Source organism: Molossus molossus, unplaced genomic scaffold, assembly GCF_014108415.1.
Source record: "Molossus molossus isolate mMolMol1 unplaced genomic scaffold, mMolMol1.p scaffold_m16_p_17, whole genome shotgun sequence".
Taxonomy (NCBI): domain Eukaryota; kingdom Metazoa; phylum Chordata; class Mammalia; order Chiroptera; family Molossidae; genus Molossus; species Molossus molossus.
Window position 1 is genome coordinate 23,224,166 of NW_023425352.1, and position 17,656 is coordinate 23,241,821.

The following is a 17,656-nucleotide window of genomic DNA, read 5'->3' on the forward strand; positions in this document are numbered from 1 at the left end:
GTAGGAACAGGGAGCCCCCAGCCCAGCTGATAGATATTCTTCCATGTGTGCATGTGAATGTATGCAGGACTCAGGTGGCTCTCTTGGCTGACAGAGGTCTTGTCTGGTGTCAGAACCATCCAGCACATGGAGCGATGCAGAGGATGGTGACATTGAGGCCATCTGGACCTGCAAGCCCTGCCTAGGAGAAAGGGGAAGGGTTTGAGCAGATGAATGGGGCAGGAGGATGGGGTCCTCTCTTCCCAAGTGCTTAGGTTAAGAGAATAGGAACCAGAGCCGGGGCTGAAGAACCTGAGGGAGCACCTACCTCTGATGAGAACCGGTTGGCCTGGGCTGCTCACAGATGGGTCTGTGGAGACTGAGGAGGGGACTTTGGCTGGACCTGACTCTGGCCAGCCCTATAGGGACATCAAATGTTGGAAGGGCCTGGAGTTGGAGGGTCAAGGTAGGGTGGCTGTGTTGGGAGGCAGCGGCCCAGCCTGGGACAGATAGGCTGGCTTGGAAGAGCATTTGTCCTGGGAGGCTGGGCTCAGACAGAGCTCTCATCCAGATGCTCCACGAGCTGCGTGTGCTTCCTCTTCTCCAGGATGCGGCTGAGCTCCTCCGCGAAGGAGCAGGGCCCTGCGGGCACTCCATTGTTGCTCTGCCTCAGGAGCACATAGCTGTTGCCATTCATTCTGCGCAGCCGGCTGGGCAGTGCTACCAGCCCATTGGTCAGCTCAGCCGGTGGCGGTGGGGGTGGTGGAGGAGGTGGGGCTGGGGCTCCTTCCCCTGGAATGATCTGGAGACAGCCACTCTCCAGGCCCCCAACCCCTTCCCCATCGTCACCCTCATCTTCCTCCCCAGGACACTGGCCTGAGATTGTCTGCAGCTGCACAGCAGAGCCCCCGGCCCTGCCAGCCCGACCCAGTGAGTATTTCCGTCGGTGCCTTTGTCTGCCTCCCCGAAGACAGGCCACATAGAGGAGGGATGAAGCCAGGATGAGGCAGAGGCCACCAAGTGCAGCAATGGCTAACACATAGAGCAGCCTCACATCAGGTGCCAGTTGTGCCCCAGGCATGGCAGGGGCTTGTGGAGCTGGGGCAGGAGTAGCTGGTCGCACTGTGAGGCTGTAGGAGGTCAGCAGGGTGCGGAGACCATTCTCCTCAGCGTAGCAGCCATAGTTGCCACTATGCTCAGGTTGTGTGTCTGTCACCAGCAGCCCATCCACACCTACACGGTAGCCACCCTGTCCATCGCTCAGGCCAGTGCTCCCATTGAGCAGCCACAAGGCCCGGGCCAGGTTGGATGGCTGGTCACAAGGCAGGAGGACATCATCACCCCGAAGCACAGAGCGGGTCTTTGTTAGTGGTGGTGGCCCTGGAGAGAGTGGGGGACAGGAGGAGGAGCAGTCATTGCCTGCCAATCCTAGGGAAGACATTGGGGATGGTAAGCCAGATGGCTCACTGCTATGTCCTCAGCACCAAGCACAGAATCTGGAATCACAGTGACAACTGGCCGAGCTCTCTGCGTTTATGCTCACACAGAAGGTTCACATTGGCCCTTCCCTGTGGTTTCAATTCCTGCCATCTGCCACTGATGCCTAATCTCTACCTCCAGCACAGAGTTCTCTCCTGAGCGTCAGACTTGAGTATCTTCGACATGCTGGGCATCAACATGAGGTCTCTTGTCACAGGAACTAAGGCTAAAGCCTCCCTCCCAAGCTACACCAGGTCTTTTCCTTGAATTGTCATCACTGTGCATAGCACCACCAGCTACTCAGGTGCTTAAGTCAGAAACCTGGGAGCCTCCCTTACCTCTCACTGCTCCCCACCCCACCCCCAACCTTTGTATCTAACCCCCACCAAGATCCTGCTTCTAGAATCTTTCTCAGACCTGTTCACTTCTCTCCTTCCTCAACTGCTGGCCTGCTCTCGTCTGCATCTAACCCATTCTTCATGCAGCAGTGGGTGACCTTTCAAAAACACTCAGCTAATCATGCCACTCCTCTGCCTGAACATGGTCCCTGCCCACTTCTCCAGCCTCTTTTGTTGCTTAAACACACCAAACGTGTTCTGCCTACTGTTCCCTCTGCTTTGGTGTCATCCCCCTCTCTATAGCCCCCTCTTGCCTGGTTAACTTGGTGGGGGAGAGAGCAGAGCAGTGATCAAAAGCATAAACTCCAGTCTGACTGCTGGGGTCCAGGTTCGAATTCTGACCCTGCCACTTAATACCTGATTAACTTTGGACAGTTTACTTATTCTCCCTGTGCCTCAGAGAGGTTGCCTCTCACGGGAATGATGATAATAGGATCTCTCTTATAGGAATGCTGTGAGAATAAATGAGATTGTGCATGTGAGTGTTTGATCAGTACTCAGTACATATTAGTTATGATTATTAAAGTTTGCTCTTTGGGTATCACCTCAGTCATCTGATCTTGTTTGGGAACTACCCATTATCCTTCAAATGCTTGTCATTGTTGGAGTTATTTCTTTTGTAACAAAAAACAATGGAGACAATTAACTGTGTGATAGTGTGATTGCCAGCCACCCCCTTGGCTGTAAGTTCCAAAAGTGAACCTGTTTCCTCATTTATAATTCTTTTGGGCAACAAATGTTTGTTGAGCATGTACTCTGTGCCAGAATCTGAAAGCACACAGACTCAGCCATTCAGATACACACATGTGCATACAAATGACAGTAAATGGTAAAGAGGACAGGCTATGCAGCCAGACCACACACATCCATAAATGTCACTTACTTGTGTCCCTGTTGCCCTCACAACCTCGGTTTCCTCTCTCTATGTCCTGTATCAGTGCTGTCCTGGAGACAGAAGATCAGGACTCATGAACAAGGGGAACTGGGCTTCAGTTTCCCCAGTGGAAGAGTCAGTAGGGCTATTCCCAACAACTTGCTCCCACTCCCCCTACAGCTGGCAGGCCTTCCTCCTCCCCTCAGGCCCTGAGTTCCCTGGGCACATGGGACCCTCACATCCCCCACCACTTCCCATCTGCTACCCTGAGACCTGTTAGCTATGGTGGTGGCCTCCATGCAGGCATGGGTGCTGGAGTCCCAGCCGCAGTAAGGGTCCCGGGCCAGGATGCAGTCATAGCAGGAGCGATAGCGGGAGCAGCTGAACAATGGTAACTGGATCACTCCACTAGGGGCCCCTACATAGAGGCTATGCTGGGTGCCAGAGAGGACAGCTGGTTAGCAATACCCCCACTCCCACATACAGACACATACACAGCCAATGCCCAGCCTCCCCAGTTCCTCCCCCTATTCTGGCAAGACCATATTGAGGTCACGAGTCAGGTTACCTGCATCAGAGAGATGACCAGATTCTCCACAGATTGGGGCTCCTTGAACACTTGTGTCTCTTCGATAATGTGCATCCCAGAGCCAAGGACCACGGCCTTGTGGATCCAGCCATCAGCTGGTGTGGAAAGGGCAGAGGGTCAGACCCCAGCAATGGAATCTGCTCTTGGACCTCTGCAATAGCCTAATGGGACCAGCTTGGGAGTGATGAGGTCAGGGACAGGATTCAGCCAGTAACATTGGGACCTCGGGACATTGGGAACTCTGGGTGTGTCATGGCAGGAATTAATTTATTTCAGAAGCATTAGTGATTGGGAATTTGATCCCACTGTGGTTGGTGACAGGAGTTAGCAGTCACCAAGACCCAGTGTTCACTGGGGACCAATAGTGAGTGTTCATTGAAGAATCAACATCAATAGTCACCAGGGTTTTGTGACCAAGAGTTATCAAGGGGCTAGAGGTCAGCAGGGATCAAAGGACAGGTCAGCAGTCTTTAGAGGGCTCAGGCCAGGGGTCAGAAGTACCTGTGCCCAGAAAGAGCAGGTCATAGGTGGGTCCAGCAGGCGTAGTGACAGGTGTCCCTGTGAGGTGTGTGTAGCGTACACTGCGCTTGAGCAGCAAGGGCCGTCCACGTGTGGGCACCACGGGCCGAGCCATCAGTGGGTGCAACTTCACAAAGTCCAGGACCAGTGACGGCAAGTCCTGGGATGAGTTGTAGCCTTGGCTGCGCAATGAATCTGTGATGCACTGGGGTGGGGGACAGGGGTGGTGAACCTCAGGACTCCCCACAAGGATCCTACTCCTCCCAGGGGTTCTGTCCTCCTGCTTGTCCTCCCAACAAGGCCAGACCCTCCCGTCCCTCCCAGGGGTTCTGTCTACTGAGCACTCACGGAGCCAGGCCGGGGCTCTGGCACCCCACCCTCGTAGCGGCCCCAGCGCCGGACACCATCCTGGTATTCCATGTAGGGGCCTGCAAAAACAGCTTGCACCTCATTCAGGTCATAGCGGCAGATGGCTGAGGCCTCCAGGGTCTTCCTAGGGATAATACATAGGAGAGAGGACTGAGTCACACTGAGTGGAGCCTGCCTACCTGCCACTTGCCCAGCCTGTAGCCCAATGTTACCCTGGTCAACCCTAGCTCCAGGCCCATAGTGGGTTAGTAGGCCACTGTGGTCTCTGGTCTCAGGCTAGCTGGATATGCTTGAAATTCTCTCTCTGCAGCCAGCCCTCCCCACAGTTGATTCTGTCTCATCCTCACTGACCTCTGCTCCAGCCCCTATGCTGTCCCCAGTTTCTTGCCTCCCCACTGTCCCTGCACTGACCACTGTGTGGTCAGCGTGAAGGCTGCATAGAAGTGTGTGCGGGCGGAGGTGTCAGCGTCCAGGCTGCAGACACCACGTAGTGTCTCATACTGTGGAATGTGGCAGATGAGACGCGCCTTTAAGAAGGAGGTCCACTTCTTCTGCAGTATCTTCCTCCCTCCGAGATCTCCCTGGGGAGGTAGGGGCATGGAGTCATGGGCCAGGGTCAGCGGTTTAGCCTTTATACCCTTTCCCCGACCTCAGTCCTACTCACCTTGCACACACGGGCCACACGGGCCACACGGTGGCTGCTGCGGCTCTGAGCAAAGCTGCCAGAGCCCTCCTCAGCTGCACGCTCCGTGAAGAAGTAGTAAACCTTGTCATCATCACCCACCGCGCTAGCCTTGCTCTCTCGCACCAGGACAGAGAACACAAACTCGGCATCTGTGGGTCGGGCAGTTCAGGTGGCTTCTGAGACAGGCTGGGTATCTCTCCCCCCAGCCCCAACCCCTCACTCAAAAATACACAGGAATAGGCAGGCTCACCTGGGGATTTGGGAATAGGATGGTCAACTTCCCAAGGGAGTAAAGATGAAGAAATAGTCCCCTGCCCCCCATCATCCTGTGCCTCATCCTCCTAACCATTGAGCCAGTGCATGGGTGCCTCCTCAGTCCTCAGGGAGTGCGGGTGGCGGCTCCTGCGGATGTCAGGAATGCTCCGGAATTCATACCGTGTGGCTGTGTAGAGGCCTCCATCTGGGGCAGGGACATGCCAGCCAGGCATGAGACATGTCACAAGGCACAGAACACGCATGGTGGCAAGTCCTTTCAATGACATCTATGTCACTCACACAACATGCTTGTGGATGAGGGACTGGAGTGGGGAAGAGGGCACGCTCACCGATGATGAGGCCTGTGAAGCCACGGGCTGGGTCATAAGGACACTTCTCCTTCCCCTCCTCGAAGCTGGTTGGTAAGGTGAAGGCATCAGCATCCTGGGGAATGAGTTAATAAGGCAGTGGTTCCAAGGGCAGGCAGGGGCCCAAGGTCAGACCAGTCTGGGTCAGGGACCAGTGATCAGGGCTGGGGCAGGCATACTCACAATGGCTACACAGAGGGGCTGGAAGGCATGCGTCCCACATGCGTAGAGGTGGGTGGCATTGAGCCGCTGTAGGAATCGCACATGGTTGAAGCACTCGGTCTGTGGGATAGATGGGGGAGGATTGTGAGCCCCAGGCCTCCTTAGAGGCCTCTTCCATTAGTCCAGCTTGTAGTCTGGCTCTTACCCCCACTCACAGGACACACAGTGCTTTCCAAGATCCTAGTGGGCTTTCTCACTGCCCAGAGGATAGAATATTCCCTGGACCTCACTAATCTGTGGCCTCCCCGTGGCATGACTCCTCTCTTCTCCTCTGTCTCTTAGATTACATGCTATACTCTGCCAGCTTCTCCTGCACCTCCTGCACCTTCAGTTCAAGTGCTCTCAGGCTCTCACCACCTAACGTGCTTCTCTCACATCTCCTCAGCAATGCTCCCCAGTCCTGGAGCTCCCACACCCTCTGGGTGACACTACAAAACCTATCTTCAGGCTCCAGCTCTCTCGCCACCTGATATCCCAGACACATCAAACTCACCTTGTCAGAAAGCAAGCTCATCCCCTCCTTCCTAACCTGAATCTTTCCTCCTAAACCTGTTCATCCAGTCTCCCTCTGTGCATCCCACTCAGTCCAGAAACCAGGAGTCATCATTGCTGTTTCCCATTAACTCACCCCCACATTCAGTCCTGCTCCCTGATTAAATGTCTCTTTGTCCTAAGCATCTCTTGACTTGGTCCACTTCCCCTCCACCCTAGTCTAAATTACCACCATCACCTCTTCCCTGAACCACTGCAGCAACCACCTAAGAGCTCTCCCAACCCTCCACCATAATTAAAAAGGCACAAAGGATTTTGTTATAAACAGAGTCTCCTTTTTATCCTTGTTGCCTTCAAAGGAGACTGCTGTTACCATTGTCTGGAGTTTCCTTCCACAGATATTCTATCAATCAGCATACTCTTGCAACACACTTTCCAAGGCATTCTAAAAAATGTAAACCAGATCATGTCACTGCTATATTTAAAAACCCTTCAGTGGCTCACTAGAGTCCTGAACATAGGGTCTAACATACTGCTGGCCCTGCCCATTACTCTAGCCTCACTCACACTACTTCAGCCACACCGGCCCTGGCCTTCTCTGCCCATCAAATGCCTTAAGCTGCTGCCCTCTTGACTTCTTTGCCTTGTTAATGATTCCTCCTCCAGCCTATTACCCAGGGTTTGAATCCATGCAGGCCTTTGTCTCATCCAGCTCCCTCACTGGGTGTAGTACTTTGGCACCCATTCCTCCTCTTCACCAGCCTGATCAGGCCTCCCTCCTCTGACCCACACCATGCCCCCAACCTCCCCACTGCCTTTCCTGCCTCCAGACTCACTCCATTTTAATCCTTCTAGTGCCTGGGGCTGGATAAATATTCCTATAGTAAGTAATGTTTCCTCAAGATGTTTACATTAATAAGGGGGCAGTGGAGGGAGGATTTCTGTAGTCAAATAGGTTGGAAGCCACAGATTAAAACCTACCTTTAGCCCTGGCCAGTTTGGCTCAGTGGTTAGAGCATCGACCCACGGACCAGAGAGTCCCGGGTTCGGTTCCCGCTGAGGGCATGTACCTCGGTTGCAGTTTGTCACCAGCCCCAGTTGGGGTTGTAAGGGTGGCAACCACTCGATGTGTCTCTCTCACATTGATATTTCTCTCTCTCTTCCTCCCTCTCTCCTGCTCTATCTGAAGATAAATGCAAAAACAAGACAAAACAAAACAAAAACCTACCTTTACTGGGCATTTCTCAGAGCCTTAAGGGTGTTGCTGTGCATTGTGGGATTGAGCATGCAGCATTTCCCAACATTAAATCCCTCTTTTGAAAATTAATGTTCCTTAGAACATGGTTTAGGAAATGTTCTATCTACCCAAATTTTGGTCCAGGGACTAGCAGTGTCAGCTTTACCTAGGAGTGTGTTAGAATTGCAGGCTCTTGAGCCTTTCCCTGACCTACTGGGTTAGCATCTGCATTTATAATATCCCCAGGTGATTCACATGCACATTATAGTTTAAGAGTATTTAAAGTATCAGATGGTTCCTGGCCGGTTTGGCTCAGCGGTTAGAGCGTCGGCCTGCGGTCCTGAGAGACCCTGGTTCGATTTCCACTAAGGGCATGTACCTTGGTTGCAGTTTGTCCCTGGCCCTGGTTGGGTTGTGCAGGTGGCAGCCACTCGATGTGTCCCTTTCACATCGATGTTTCTCTCTCTCTTTCTCTCTTTCCCTTCCACTCTATCTGAACAAAAAAATGGAAAAAAATGTCCTCGGGTGAGGAAAGGAAGGAAGGAAGGAAGGAGGGAGGGAGGGAGGGAGGGAGGGAGGGAGGGAGGAAGGAAGGAAGGAAGGAAGGAAGGAAGGAAGGAAGGAAGGAAGGAAGGAAGGAAGAATCAGATGGTGAGGATGTCCATTGTCCCAGAATAAAATCCAACCCCCCAGCTGGGCATTTACAGCCCTTCATGATCTGGGCTCCACCTGCCTCCCAGCCCCATTTCCTATCCATGCTGCACCAGGACGCAGCCTTTGATGGAATCTCCAAGAGGCACCTCTGTGTTTTGTTTTTTTTTAATCCTCACCCAAGGATACTTTTTCATTAATCTTCAGATAGAGTGGGTCGGGGGAAAACTGCAACCAAGGTACATGCCCTTGACCAGAATTGAACCCGTGACTCATTGGTCCATGGGCTGATGCTCTAACTGCTGAGCCAAACTGGCCAGGGCAAGAGGCACCTCTTTAAACACAGCTGTCCCAACACTACCCCTGAATCAGAATTCCTGGGTTGGCAGACCTTGGAAATGCGAATTTTTAAAAAGCTCTCCAGATGGATCTGTTACAAAGCTAGACATGGGACCTCTGCAGACACCCTGATTCTTTAGCCAGAGAGGGCTGGCACTTCACCAACACCCCTCCATGGGATACTGGGCACCTGAGCTATTCCTTGACCAAAGCCTTATTTTTCTCATCTCAAAAATGGAGGCTAATACAATTTCACAGGGTTATTTTAGAATTAGGTTAAATAATAACTAAGTCAGCACTTACTAGAGATTAATTATTATTATCATGATTGTTATTTGGGAGCCCAGAGGAAATTAAGATGCCATCGCAGACCAAGCTAATAGGTCACCAGATGTTTGGATTAGAAGTGCTGTGCCTGGGGCTTGCCACTCTAGTAACACAGTTTATTGTGGTTGCTGCAACTGACTGGCTGATTGTTACCTCTCCATCTGTGTTCTCAACCTGACTTCCTCAACTGAGGAGGAGGACAAAAGGAGCTGGGGACAGGGCAGACCACGTACCTGATTGTTTTTCCCTTTCTGATGACATTTGCTTTGCATCTCTGGGGAGGCCTCCCAGTGGATCTGGAGAGGGGGAAAAGGGGAGAAAGGCTGAGGTACTGACCCCAATACCCTTGCCTTTTCCCATTATCTGTGGGACCAGGTGATAGGACTCCAGGGAATGAGGGAAATGGGGGTGGGGGTAAGTTTCAGGAGGAACATAGGGTGTAAGGACCTGGGCTGGGAAGGGCGGCACTGTCTGACCAGGGGGCTATGGAAGGCTGCAGGGTTTCCAGGAATTTGAGGTCCTGGGGGAGCTGAAGCTAGAGACCCCTTGGGTGGCCCAGGTTCCAGGGGCTGACCTCTTTGTGAGCCCCATCTCCTATGTCGTGGGCATTGAGAGAGAACAGGGCGCCCCGGGCTCCCACCAGCAGCCTTGCTGAGGCCTCCTCCAGCAGCAGTGTTGAGTAGTTCTGGGCTGGGCCCTTGAAGTGCCGGGTCCCAGAGAGCTCTGGGGAGAGCAGGAGCTGTGAGCCTGGTTCTTGAGCTGCCTCTCCACCCCCAGCCCTGGCTCCTGCTGCCTTTTGAGGTTGAGGGTGTTGGTCTAACCTTCGTAGGGGATAGTTATCCGCGGGGTGGCATCTAGTTCTCTGGATGGTCTTCGAGGTGAGGGTCCGGGGACTGCAGTTGCTGTGAGGATACTCAGGAGGAGGGGCCAGAGCCTCCCCCACATCTTCCTGGGGAAGCCCAGACCACCAAGACCCCCAAGGGGAGCCAGGGCCAGAGTCAAGGGGATGATGGGAAGAATAGTCACAGGGGTCAAGGTCCAGGGAGGTCACTTGGAAGGTCAGGGGTCATGGGGCCAGGGAGGGTCCTGGAATTGAGGGGACATGGAATCATAGGGTTGCGTGGCCATGGAATCTCAGGTAAGAGGTCAGAGGATCACATACTGCCTGTCTGCATCAAATACAAACTCCATGGTGGAAGTGAGTTGTGGGGTCATAGAGGGGTTGTAGGTCACTGATAGGGTTTCCCTGCCTTGACAGCAGGGCTAGTCCTGGTTCTCTGAAGTCTGGTTTCTGAAGAAAAAAACAACAACAGGAAAAAAAAGGCCTTTGATCTGTATGTGGGTGGAAGGTAGATGGCATTAACCCCAGACTTCAGGGAGTACTGAAGGGAGGAGGCCAAGCATCCACAGAACTCCCACATGAGGATTGACTCAGTCATTCTGACACAGGAAGTTGGGTGGAACTCACCCTCTTTACAGACCCTTGACTTCCCCCAACCCAAACCCAAGGTAAAGGTCCTTCTCAACCAAGTCAGAAACTTAGCTAGGCCTCCTTCTTGGTGGAGCTTGTGTTCTCAGGGAAAATGCCTTCTCCTCCCAACAATGAGATCCAGCTGGGCAGCAGCTGCCCTTGCTGCCTGTGGGGGTGTCTCAGGCAGGAAGGCCTGGGCAAAGACATTTAATGGGTCTTTGTCTATTTTGTCCTGTTTTCCCTTTGTTTCTTCTTTTCCCTGGCCTGAGAGCTCCCTCTGGAATTTCTCTTTAATTAGACACTTCTCAGCATTCCTCTCTGAGGGGGTGCACATCTCTGCCTTGCCCATTCGAGTCTGTACTGTACCATCTGGCTAGGCATCTACACATGCCCTTACCTGCAAACAGGCACTCACAGGCATTGGGGTGTATCTGGCTCCCTTGGCTGCATGAGTGTAACGTCTGTACAGGAGCCTACAGTGTGCAAGTCCAGTTAATTGAGACATGAGCAACATAGAAAAGGTGAACGATGGGATCCCTGAGCTCTTAGCCATCTCCCCTGGCATATCTCGGAGATTTTCCCACACCTGGACCCTCCTTCAAGCCAACCAGCTGGGAATGGGATGGGGGTAGGTGGCAGGCCTCCTCAGAGCCCTGTAACAGGCCTGATCTCTGAGGTGGCTCCTGAAGGCTTCCTGAGCTGGGCTAGGTGTGGAGGAAGCCTGACCTACCCAATCTCATCAGATGCTCAGAGACAGGGCCAGAGGAGTCACTGGCCTCTCCCCTCCCTTTCAGGTCAAATATTAACTATGTGGCCTTGAAGAGAGGTGAGGGACCAGAAGCTGGCCAGAGGGAAAACAGGAATTTGGGGTATTTATTCAGGAGGTAAAGGTCACCACTGTAGTGGGCAGAGCCCAAAGGAGGGGAATGGAGTATGAGTAGAGAGAAGAGGGTCCCTGGACCACAGAAAGGGCATCAGCTACTGGTTTAGGGGCTGGGGCAGAAGAAGGCCCCAGGCAAACTGCCCATGCTCCACCCCTCACTATGGAGGCACACCTGTTTACCTTTGGGGCCTCTTATTTGCTTAGTGCAAAGGGGGGAGGGGAGCCCTCGGGCTAGGAGGAATCAGTCCCTGGGATTGGGCAGGAGGAACACAGGCCAGGTCAGAGGCACCACTCAGAGTGTGGTGCATGGCACACTCACACATGTTTACACAAGAGTCACATGTGTCCAGAGGAGGGTGATGTGCATGCAAACAGGTGCATACATACATACATAAGCACAGGAGGGCTGTGAACCTATGTACTCACAAGAGAGGCATGCGTACACATTCACAGGAAGGTTTGTGCACACATGTTCACCAAAAAGGCCTATCACATGTGTTAATATGTATTCACATGTCCTTTCATTCAGCAGGTCCCACAGCCTCAGAGGATGACAAGGACATCGGCATGTGCATATGAAGGACTGTACACTGGAGGGTCACATAGGTGGAGGAACATGCACACAAACTCATTAATACAGTGAGTCAGGCACCATCATATGCACAGAAGGGTCAAGTACATGTGTGTTCACGGTCCTCACACACACAATTACATCTACACAGATGTACAAGCATACGTACATACAGGGGTCCAGTTCTCAATGCAGGCTTGGAGGCTGCCAGTGTCCATGGAGGGTGAGATTAAGAGCAGAACCACACCTCCCTCCCCATTGTCCCAATTCTAAGGTCAGATTCCAAGTTTGTGTTTGTGTGATAGGGGAGGCTTCTGACCTCAGATGCTCAAATGGGATGGGTGCATGGGTCAAGGCTGCTTTGCAAGGTAGGAAGGAGGTCCCTAGTTTTAGCAAAGAAAAGATGGAATGGAACAGGTAACTTGTCACTCCATGTTTCCTGCAGTTCTAGATAATAGGGATAATGGGAGTTGAGCCTAAGCTCTCAGCCCCCATTTAACCTGTTGGGAGAGAGGGCGGGGCTAAGGGGCAACAAGGCTTCAAGGTCTCCAATTCACACCCCACACTCCACCCCTGGTTCGACAGTTTGGGTTTCTCCCCAGAACCAGCCCCCTGGACTCTATCACCTTCCCACTAAAGCAGATCCTAGGACAGAGGGGACTGAGGAGGGGTGACCCATCCCCCCAACAAGATCAATGTAGGATCAGCAGGCTCTCAACCTTCATCCCAGATATCCACCTGCTTAGTGTAGGAGGTATCTCCTTCTGTCCAGTAGGATGGTGGTCTCTCCTGGCCTGAGAGCCCTTCCCCCACTACCTCCTTCCTCCACCATCTCCTCCCCGGTTATCTCCTTTTCTTGGGTCTAACCTCAGTCTCTACTGCTGCAGCTCGAGGACAAGCTCTCCTTCTATCCCGCCAGACGCCTGGAGATGTGACCCAGATCTCGGGGAACACTTTGCCACACGGACCCCGCCCTGTGCTGATCCCCGACTCCGCCTTGGTGGGTCTGCGCCCAGTGCAGCCAGAGGCCTGGCTCGCGCCCCTCCACAGCCTTTACGAGGGACTGGGGGACTTGGCGGTGAGAAAGGCCTGGCCCAGCTTGGAGGGTGGAATGGATGTAGGGAAGGCTTAACCTGGCCTCCGTCCCTCAGCCCAAGCGCCGCCGCCACCGCCGCCCGCACTCCCTGCCTGTCTCACCTTTGCGCTCTGATCCTGGGCAATAGAGACAGCCACGGCGCACAGCTCCGGGGCCCCAAAGCACCAGCTGCAGGATGAAGGGGCCGCGGTCAGAGGCGGGGCGGGGGGAGGCGGAGCTGGGGTGTGGGGCGGGGCCTGGAAGACCGAATAAGGAGGCGGGGCCGACAGGGTGGAGTATGGAGAAGGGCATTACTCTCTCTTTTCAGGCCCCCCAACCTATACACAGATGGTTTTAAGGCTAAGGCTCACACACAGCCCTCTGGCCTCTGGCGCCCCCACCCCCAAGGCCCGCGGCCCCGTTATTGCCCCCTGGTGGTGGCCTCACCACCCTGAGTACCCTCAATGGCTTACTAGCCCACCTTCTCTCCCTTCTAGCCCTAGGACACCTCCGACTTGCCTCCTGCTAGGAAGGCTTAAAACTCCCAAAGCACAAGGGCTGGAGGCCTGTCCTCACTTCTTGCGTTCCTGCCACCCTCTTGTGTTTTCTGCCTAGGGTGCAGAGGGCCACAGTACGTGGAGACCAAGTGTTGTGACAGCTCTGAACACAGAACAGGGTTTTGATTCTCAGCTCAGGGTCCCAGTCACCAAGTCTGTCAGCCTGAGGTCTGGGTGGGTGAAGAAGGTCAGGCCTGGAGGGATGAAGTAATAGCTTGACCAGAAGTACACACATAAAGTACTGTTTTTCTGAATAAATAAGCCACCACCATTTGTACCTGTCCACTCAACAAATCTTAGACATAACTGGGGTACACCTCCAAATGAACTGGGTCACTCAGACACCTGCCTTCCCTTCCAGCTCGCCTTGGACATCTTTCTTACTCTAGACCTTTCAGTGAACTCCTCCTAGGCAATAAAATATTCTGTCCTTCCTGGGCTCAATCACCTTAGTAAGCAATCTAGGAAGCCCCCTCAGAATCAACTCCCCAACTCCTTTTCAACTAGGATGGTCCTACACAATCTTGGGCCCTTCAGTTTCCCCTCAGCTGAGACCATGCCTGCCTTCTTCCCATTGCCATTAAAGACTCCTCTCTAAGGTTTGACTCAAACCCAAGCTCTAGCCAAGACCTGGCTTGACCAAAATGATGAGCACCACAGGGGCATAAGTGACTGAATTATGCGCCCAGGAGTCTGCACTCTGGATGGACAGAAAGCGGGAGAAGAGGCAGATGATCACTGGCCTGAGAACAGGTGAATAAGATTCAAGAGGCCATGTCATTATTTAACTGAAGGAACCCAATGAGACACATCATCCTCCTTTTTCTGAATTCTCCAAAGCTTAGTTTGGCACTTCATACAATCTCGTAGTTTTTGGGCTGCTGTGTGTGACTAAACAGCAGGGCCCACTTAACACTTCCACCGCCCCCAGCACTCTGCAAATGGGATGTGTATGTGGAGAGGGTGGTAGCTGGAGAGAAATGCTTGAAACGTACATACACACTTACAAAGAGTGCCCAGCTTTATTTTTTCTTTATTGTGCCTTCTTCCATCCTGAGGGATTAATAGCCTTATTTTATAGATGGGAAAACAGGCTCTAAGAGGTTAAGTAACTTGCCTTGAAATTATTCTTGTGTTTATAGAGAGAACCATCAGGACTGGGAAAGCCTGAGGAGTGGAGCAGCGTGAGCCTGAGGGCGTGCTGTCAGAGCAGAGACAGGTATGTGTACATTTGTGTTGGGGGAGCAGGCCGAAGGGAACGAGCATGAGAGAGAAGGTGAGTTTGAATTGACGAGATGGGAGAGTTCCTAGTAGGTAATAGAAAGGAAAAGTTTCACATGTAGTTTGGAAAAGACCACAGAAGAAAACCCTGAAAGAGCTGACTAAGGAAGCCCAAGCTGGGAAAACTGGGAAAGATATGACTAAAAAAAATAAATCTGTAGTCCTTGTGGGAAAGTGGTTGGGGGTGACAGTGGAGGAGGGACAGGAAAACTGTTAGCCCCATAGTACCAGAAATTAAACTGCAAGGGACAAAGCTCCTTGTGGTCTCACTGAACTCACAGTGCCAACTTTATGTACCTCAGGAGGTGACAAGCAGGCCGAAGTGATTTGGTGGTAGGTTCAGCACCCCACTCATCTATACTCAGAGGCAAGCCTTTCTCCTCTAAGGTGCTCTGATGGCAGACTCAGAACCTCACACATTTTCCAATGAACAAAATATATAAATTACAATGCTGAGTTTCAACATGGCACTTGTTAACACTGTAGTTGGGCAGTTCCTTCAGTACCTCTGATAATATAGATTCAGACGACAATGCATTTCTCTCTGCTGTCCTCCCACTTCAATCTCTGAACCTAGTGAAATGATCAGATGTGACAGCAATTAATGGAACTTTCTATGGGAAGCCCCTTTGATAATACTCCTCTCGGCAAATCAAGCTGATAAAAAATATGAATGAAGAGAAGACGAACAGTGGAAGAGACTCGAAAGCAAACTGAGAAATTAAACCTGACCTAGCTATGATTTGTGTCCTGGGACACAGGCAGGTCCTTCTTTGAGCAGGTGGTTAACTTTAAGTCACTACCTTGGCTGTTTCACAGGGTGGCTGTGAGGATCCCATTTGAAAACCTCTGGTGTACTTCACAAATAGAACCCAAATGGTGGGGTTTATTTTTGCTAGGTTATTCTCCCCAACTGTGTTGGAGGAAAGTCGCTGAGGGCAGTGCTGGTCATCCCCAGCCACCTACACACCAGCATTTGGCTCCAGGCTTTGCACAGAGCACTCACTGTAGCAGGGATATCCTAGGTGTATGAGGTAGGTATGAACTGAAACTTGAGCAGAGGTTCCCTGAGGCAAAATAACTCTAGCCTAGTCAAGTTGTCCTGCTTGCTGTTCACTGTGGCAGCATTTGTTCTTGCGTTGCCATCTCCACCTCTGGTTTGCCCAGCATTCTCCCCCTAGGTAGTGTGATCTTTATTTTAGTTAGGCACATTACATCTAAGGTGCTTCTTTAGTAGGAACTGTCACCAGTGCAACAATGCTCCCTGTGCCTCAGAAGCCTGTTTTGCCTGTTAAGTTTTCCTCCCAGCCAGTTGTCTTGGAATCATATCCAAAGCTGGGCCTTCTGGTTTGACCTCTCTTGACTCCAGCCTGGGGAATGGTTAGCAAGGAAAAGGGAGTGTCAGGACATGTCCACAAATGCTGGAATATCACCACCCATCACCCCTTTCTCAGCTTTAGCATGCTGGGTTTTAAAGTCACAAACATATTTTTTTTCCCCAGCAGAGGCAGAGTTGGGCAGAGAAGCCTCTGGGGCTCCCTGTCAGAAAGAACAGAACAGTTTTAAGAGATATGGTTTGCTCAGATGTCAGTGAAGCCTGAGTGCCCTAAGATCAATTCGGTCATCTGAGAAGAGGCTCAACTTAGAGCTAATAATAGCTAGCATTTATTGAGTTCTTGCTATATGCCAAATACTTAGGTAAACATTTTTCATACATTAGCTCATTTAGCCCTCACAAACTCAGGCAGACACCATTATTATTTTCCTTTAACTGGTGAAGAAACTAAGACCCAGAAAAAGTAACTTGTAATGGATCAAACAACTGTTATAGTGAATCTGGGGTTTGAGGTTAGGACTAAGGACAAGGGCAAGGCCCTTAACTTGTACAAGGCTGTGTTGCCTGCCTTCCAGTAAGTCCTTAGGCAATGTCTCTACTTTTGTCTGTGCTGTCACTCCCCCACTTCTCCACGCCACTGTTGGGAGAAAAATGCTCATAGGCTATCTCCTTTAAACTAGCCTGTCAAATGGGAGAAATGCTGACATGGATCTGGAACCTGAGCCTCTGGCAACCATGCTTAGCCCTTCTATGACCTCATAAGAACAGCTGCTCCTGTGAGAAAGTGTCAACCTCTGTCTCCTCCAGCTGGCATATCTAGAGATGGATATTCTTGGCAGGTTGGGGGTGATCCTGAACCCTCTACATTGTATGGCTTCTCCTGAACTCTAGAACAAGGAGACCAGGCCAACGGTATTCTTTACCAGTCCTCTTTGCCCCAAAACAGCAAGTATCTTCACTTGGATACCACAAGGTACGATTCATGAGAGCTCTGTTTGTGTTGTTCACCACTAAATCATAAAGAGTGCCTAGTAGGTAGTAGGGACTCAATAGTTGTTGAACATTGTGGATGAGGTAAGGTAAGAATGAGATTACTGAATTCCTGACTACAAAGTATATAACAAATTATTCATTAGGTTATACAAAAGTGAACTATATACAATTATGGCTTTAAGTATTACAGAAACAGGAGATATCACACTAAAAACTGGAGAATCCAAAGCAAGAGGATGAAAGGAACCAATCAGTTTAAAAAGCAGGGGAGCCCTGGCCAGTTTGGCTCAGCAGTTAGAGCATTGGCTTGCGGACCAGAGAGTCCTGGGTTCTGTTTCTGCTAAGGACACGTACCTCGGTTGCAGTTGTCCTTTCCCCAGTTGGGGTCGTGTGGGTGGCAACCACTTGATGTGTCTCTCTCTGATCAATGTTTCTCTCTCTCTTCCCCCCTTCCCTCCTGCTGTATCTGAAGATAAATGCAAAAATGTCCTCTGGTGAGGATAATAAAAAATAAAATAAAATAAAATAAAATAAAATAAAATAAAATAAAAAGCAGGGAATGGGGCAGCAGAAGGAACTGGACATTCCAGATACTTAACCATCCCCACTCCCAAACAAATATTACCAAACACATGTTCAAACTGAGAAAAAGCCATTTTAATAACACACATACATTCATAGGACTTTAAACAAGATGTAGTATAAA

General features: G+C 51.4%; 1 protein-coding gene across 1 annotated transcript; it reads right to left on the reverse strand.

Moving 5' to 3' along the window:
- Window positions 1-120: 120 nt before the first annotated feature.
- On the reverse strand, window positions 121-9,728 carry SEMA4G (semaphorin 4G). Its single transcript, XM_036265855.1, has 15 exons — window positions 9,605-9,728; window positions 9,358-9,506; window positions 9,017-9,079; window positions 5,699-5,797; window positions 5,498-5,591; window positions 5,239-5,352; window positions 4,872-5,041; window positions 4,619-4,788; window positions 4,187-4,331; window positions 3,821-4,043; window positions 3,299-3,414; window positions 3,004-3,164; window positions 2,740-2,801; window positions 308-1,359; window positions 121-181 (listed from the first exon to the last, which is right to left on the reverse strand). Exons 1-14 carry the CDS (start codon window positions 9,726-9,728, stop codon window positions 530-532), a joined length of 2,520 nt encoding a protein of 839 aa, XP_036121748.1. The 3' UTR covers window positions 121-181; window positions 308-529.
- Window positions 9,729-17,656: the final 7,928 nt, after the last annotated feature.

Excerpts from the sequence above, each read along its gene's own strand:
- SEMA4G (XM_036265855.1), bottom strand. The coding sequence starts at position 9,728 with ATGTGGGGGAGGCTCTGGCCCCTCCTCCTGAGTATCCTCACAGCAACT. Across the intron at positions 9,507-9,604 it reads GATAACTATCCCCTACGAAG|AGCTCTCTGGGACCCGGCAC; the intron begins GTTAGACCAACA and ends TGCTCTCCCCAG. Across the intron at positions 1,360-2,739 it reads TGAGGGCAACAGGGACACAA|GGCCACCACCACTAACAAAG; the intron begins GTAAGTGACATT and ends CACTCTCTCCAG.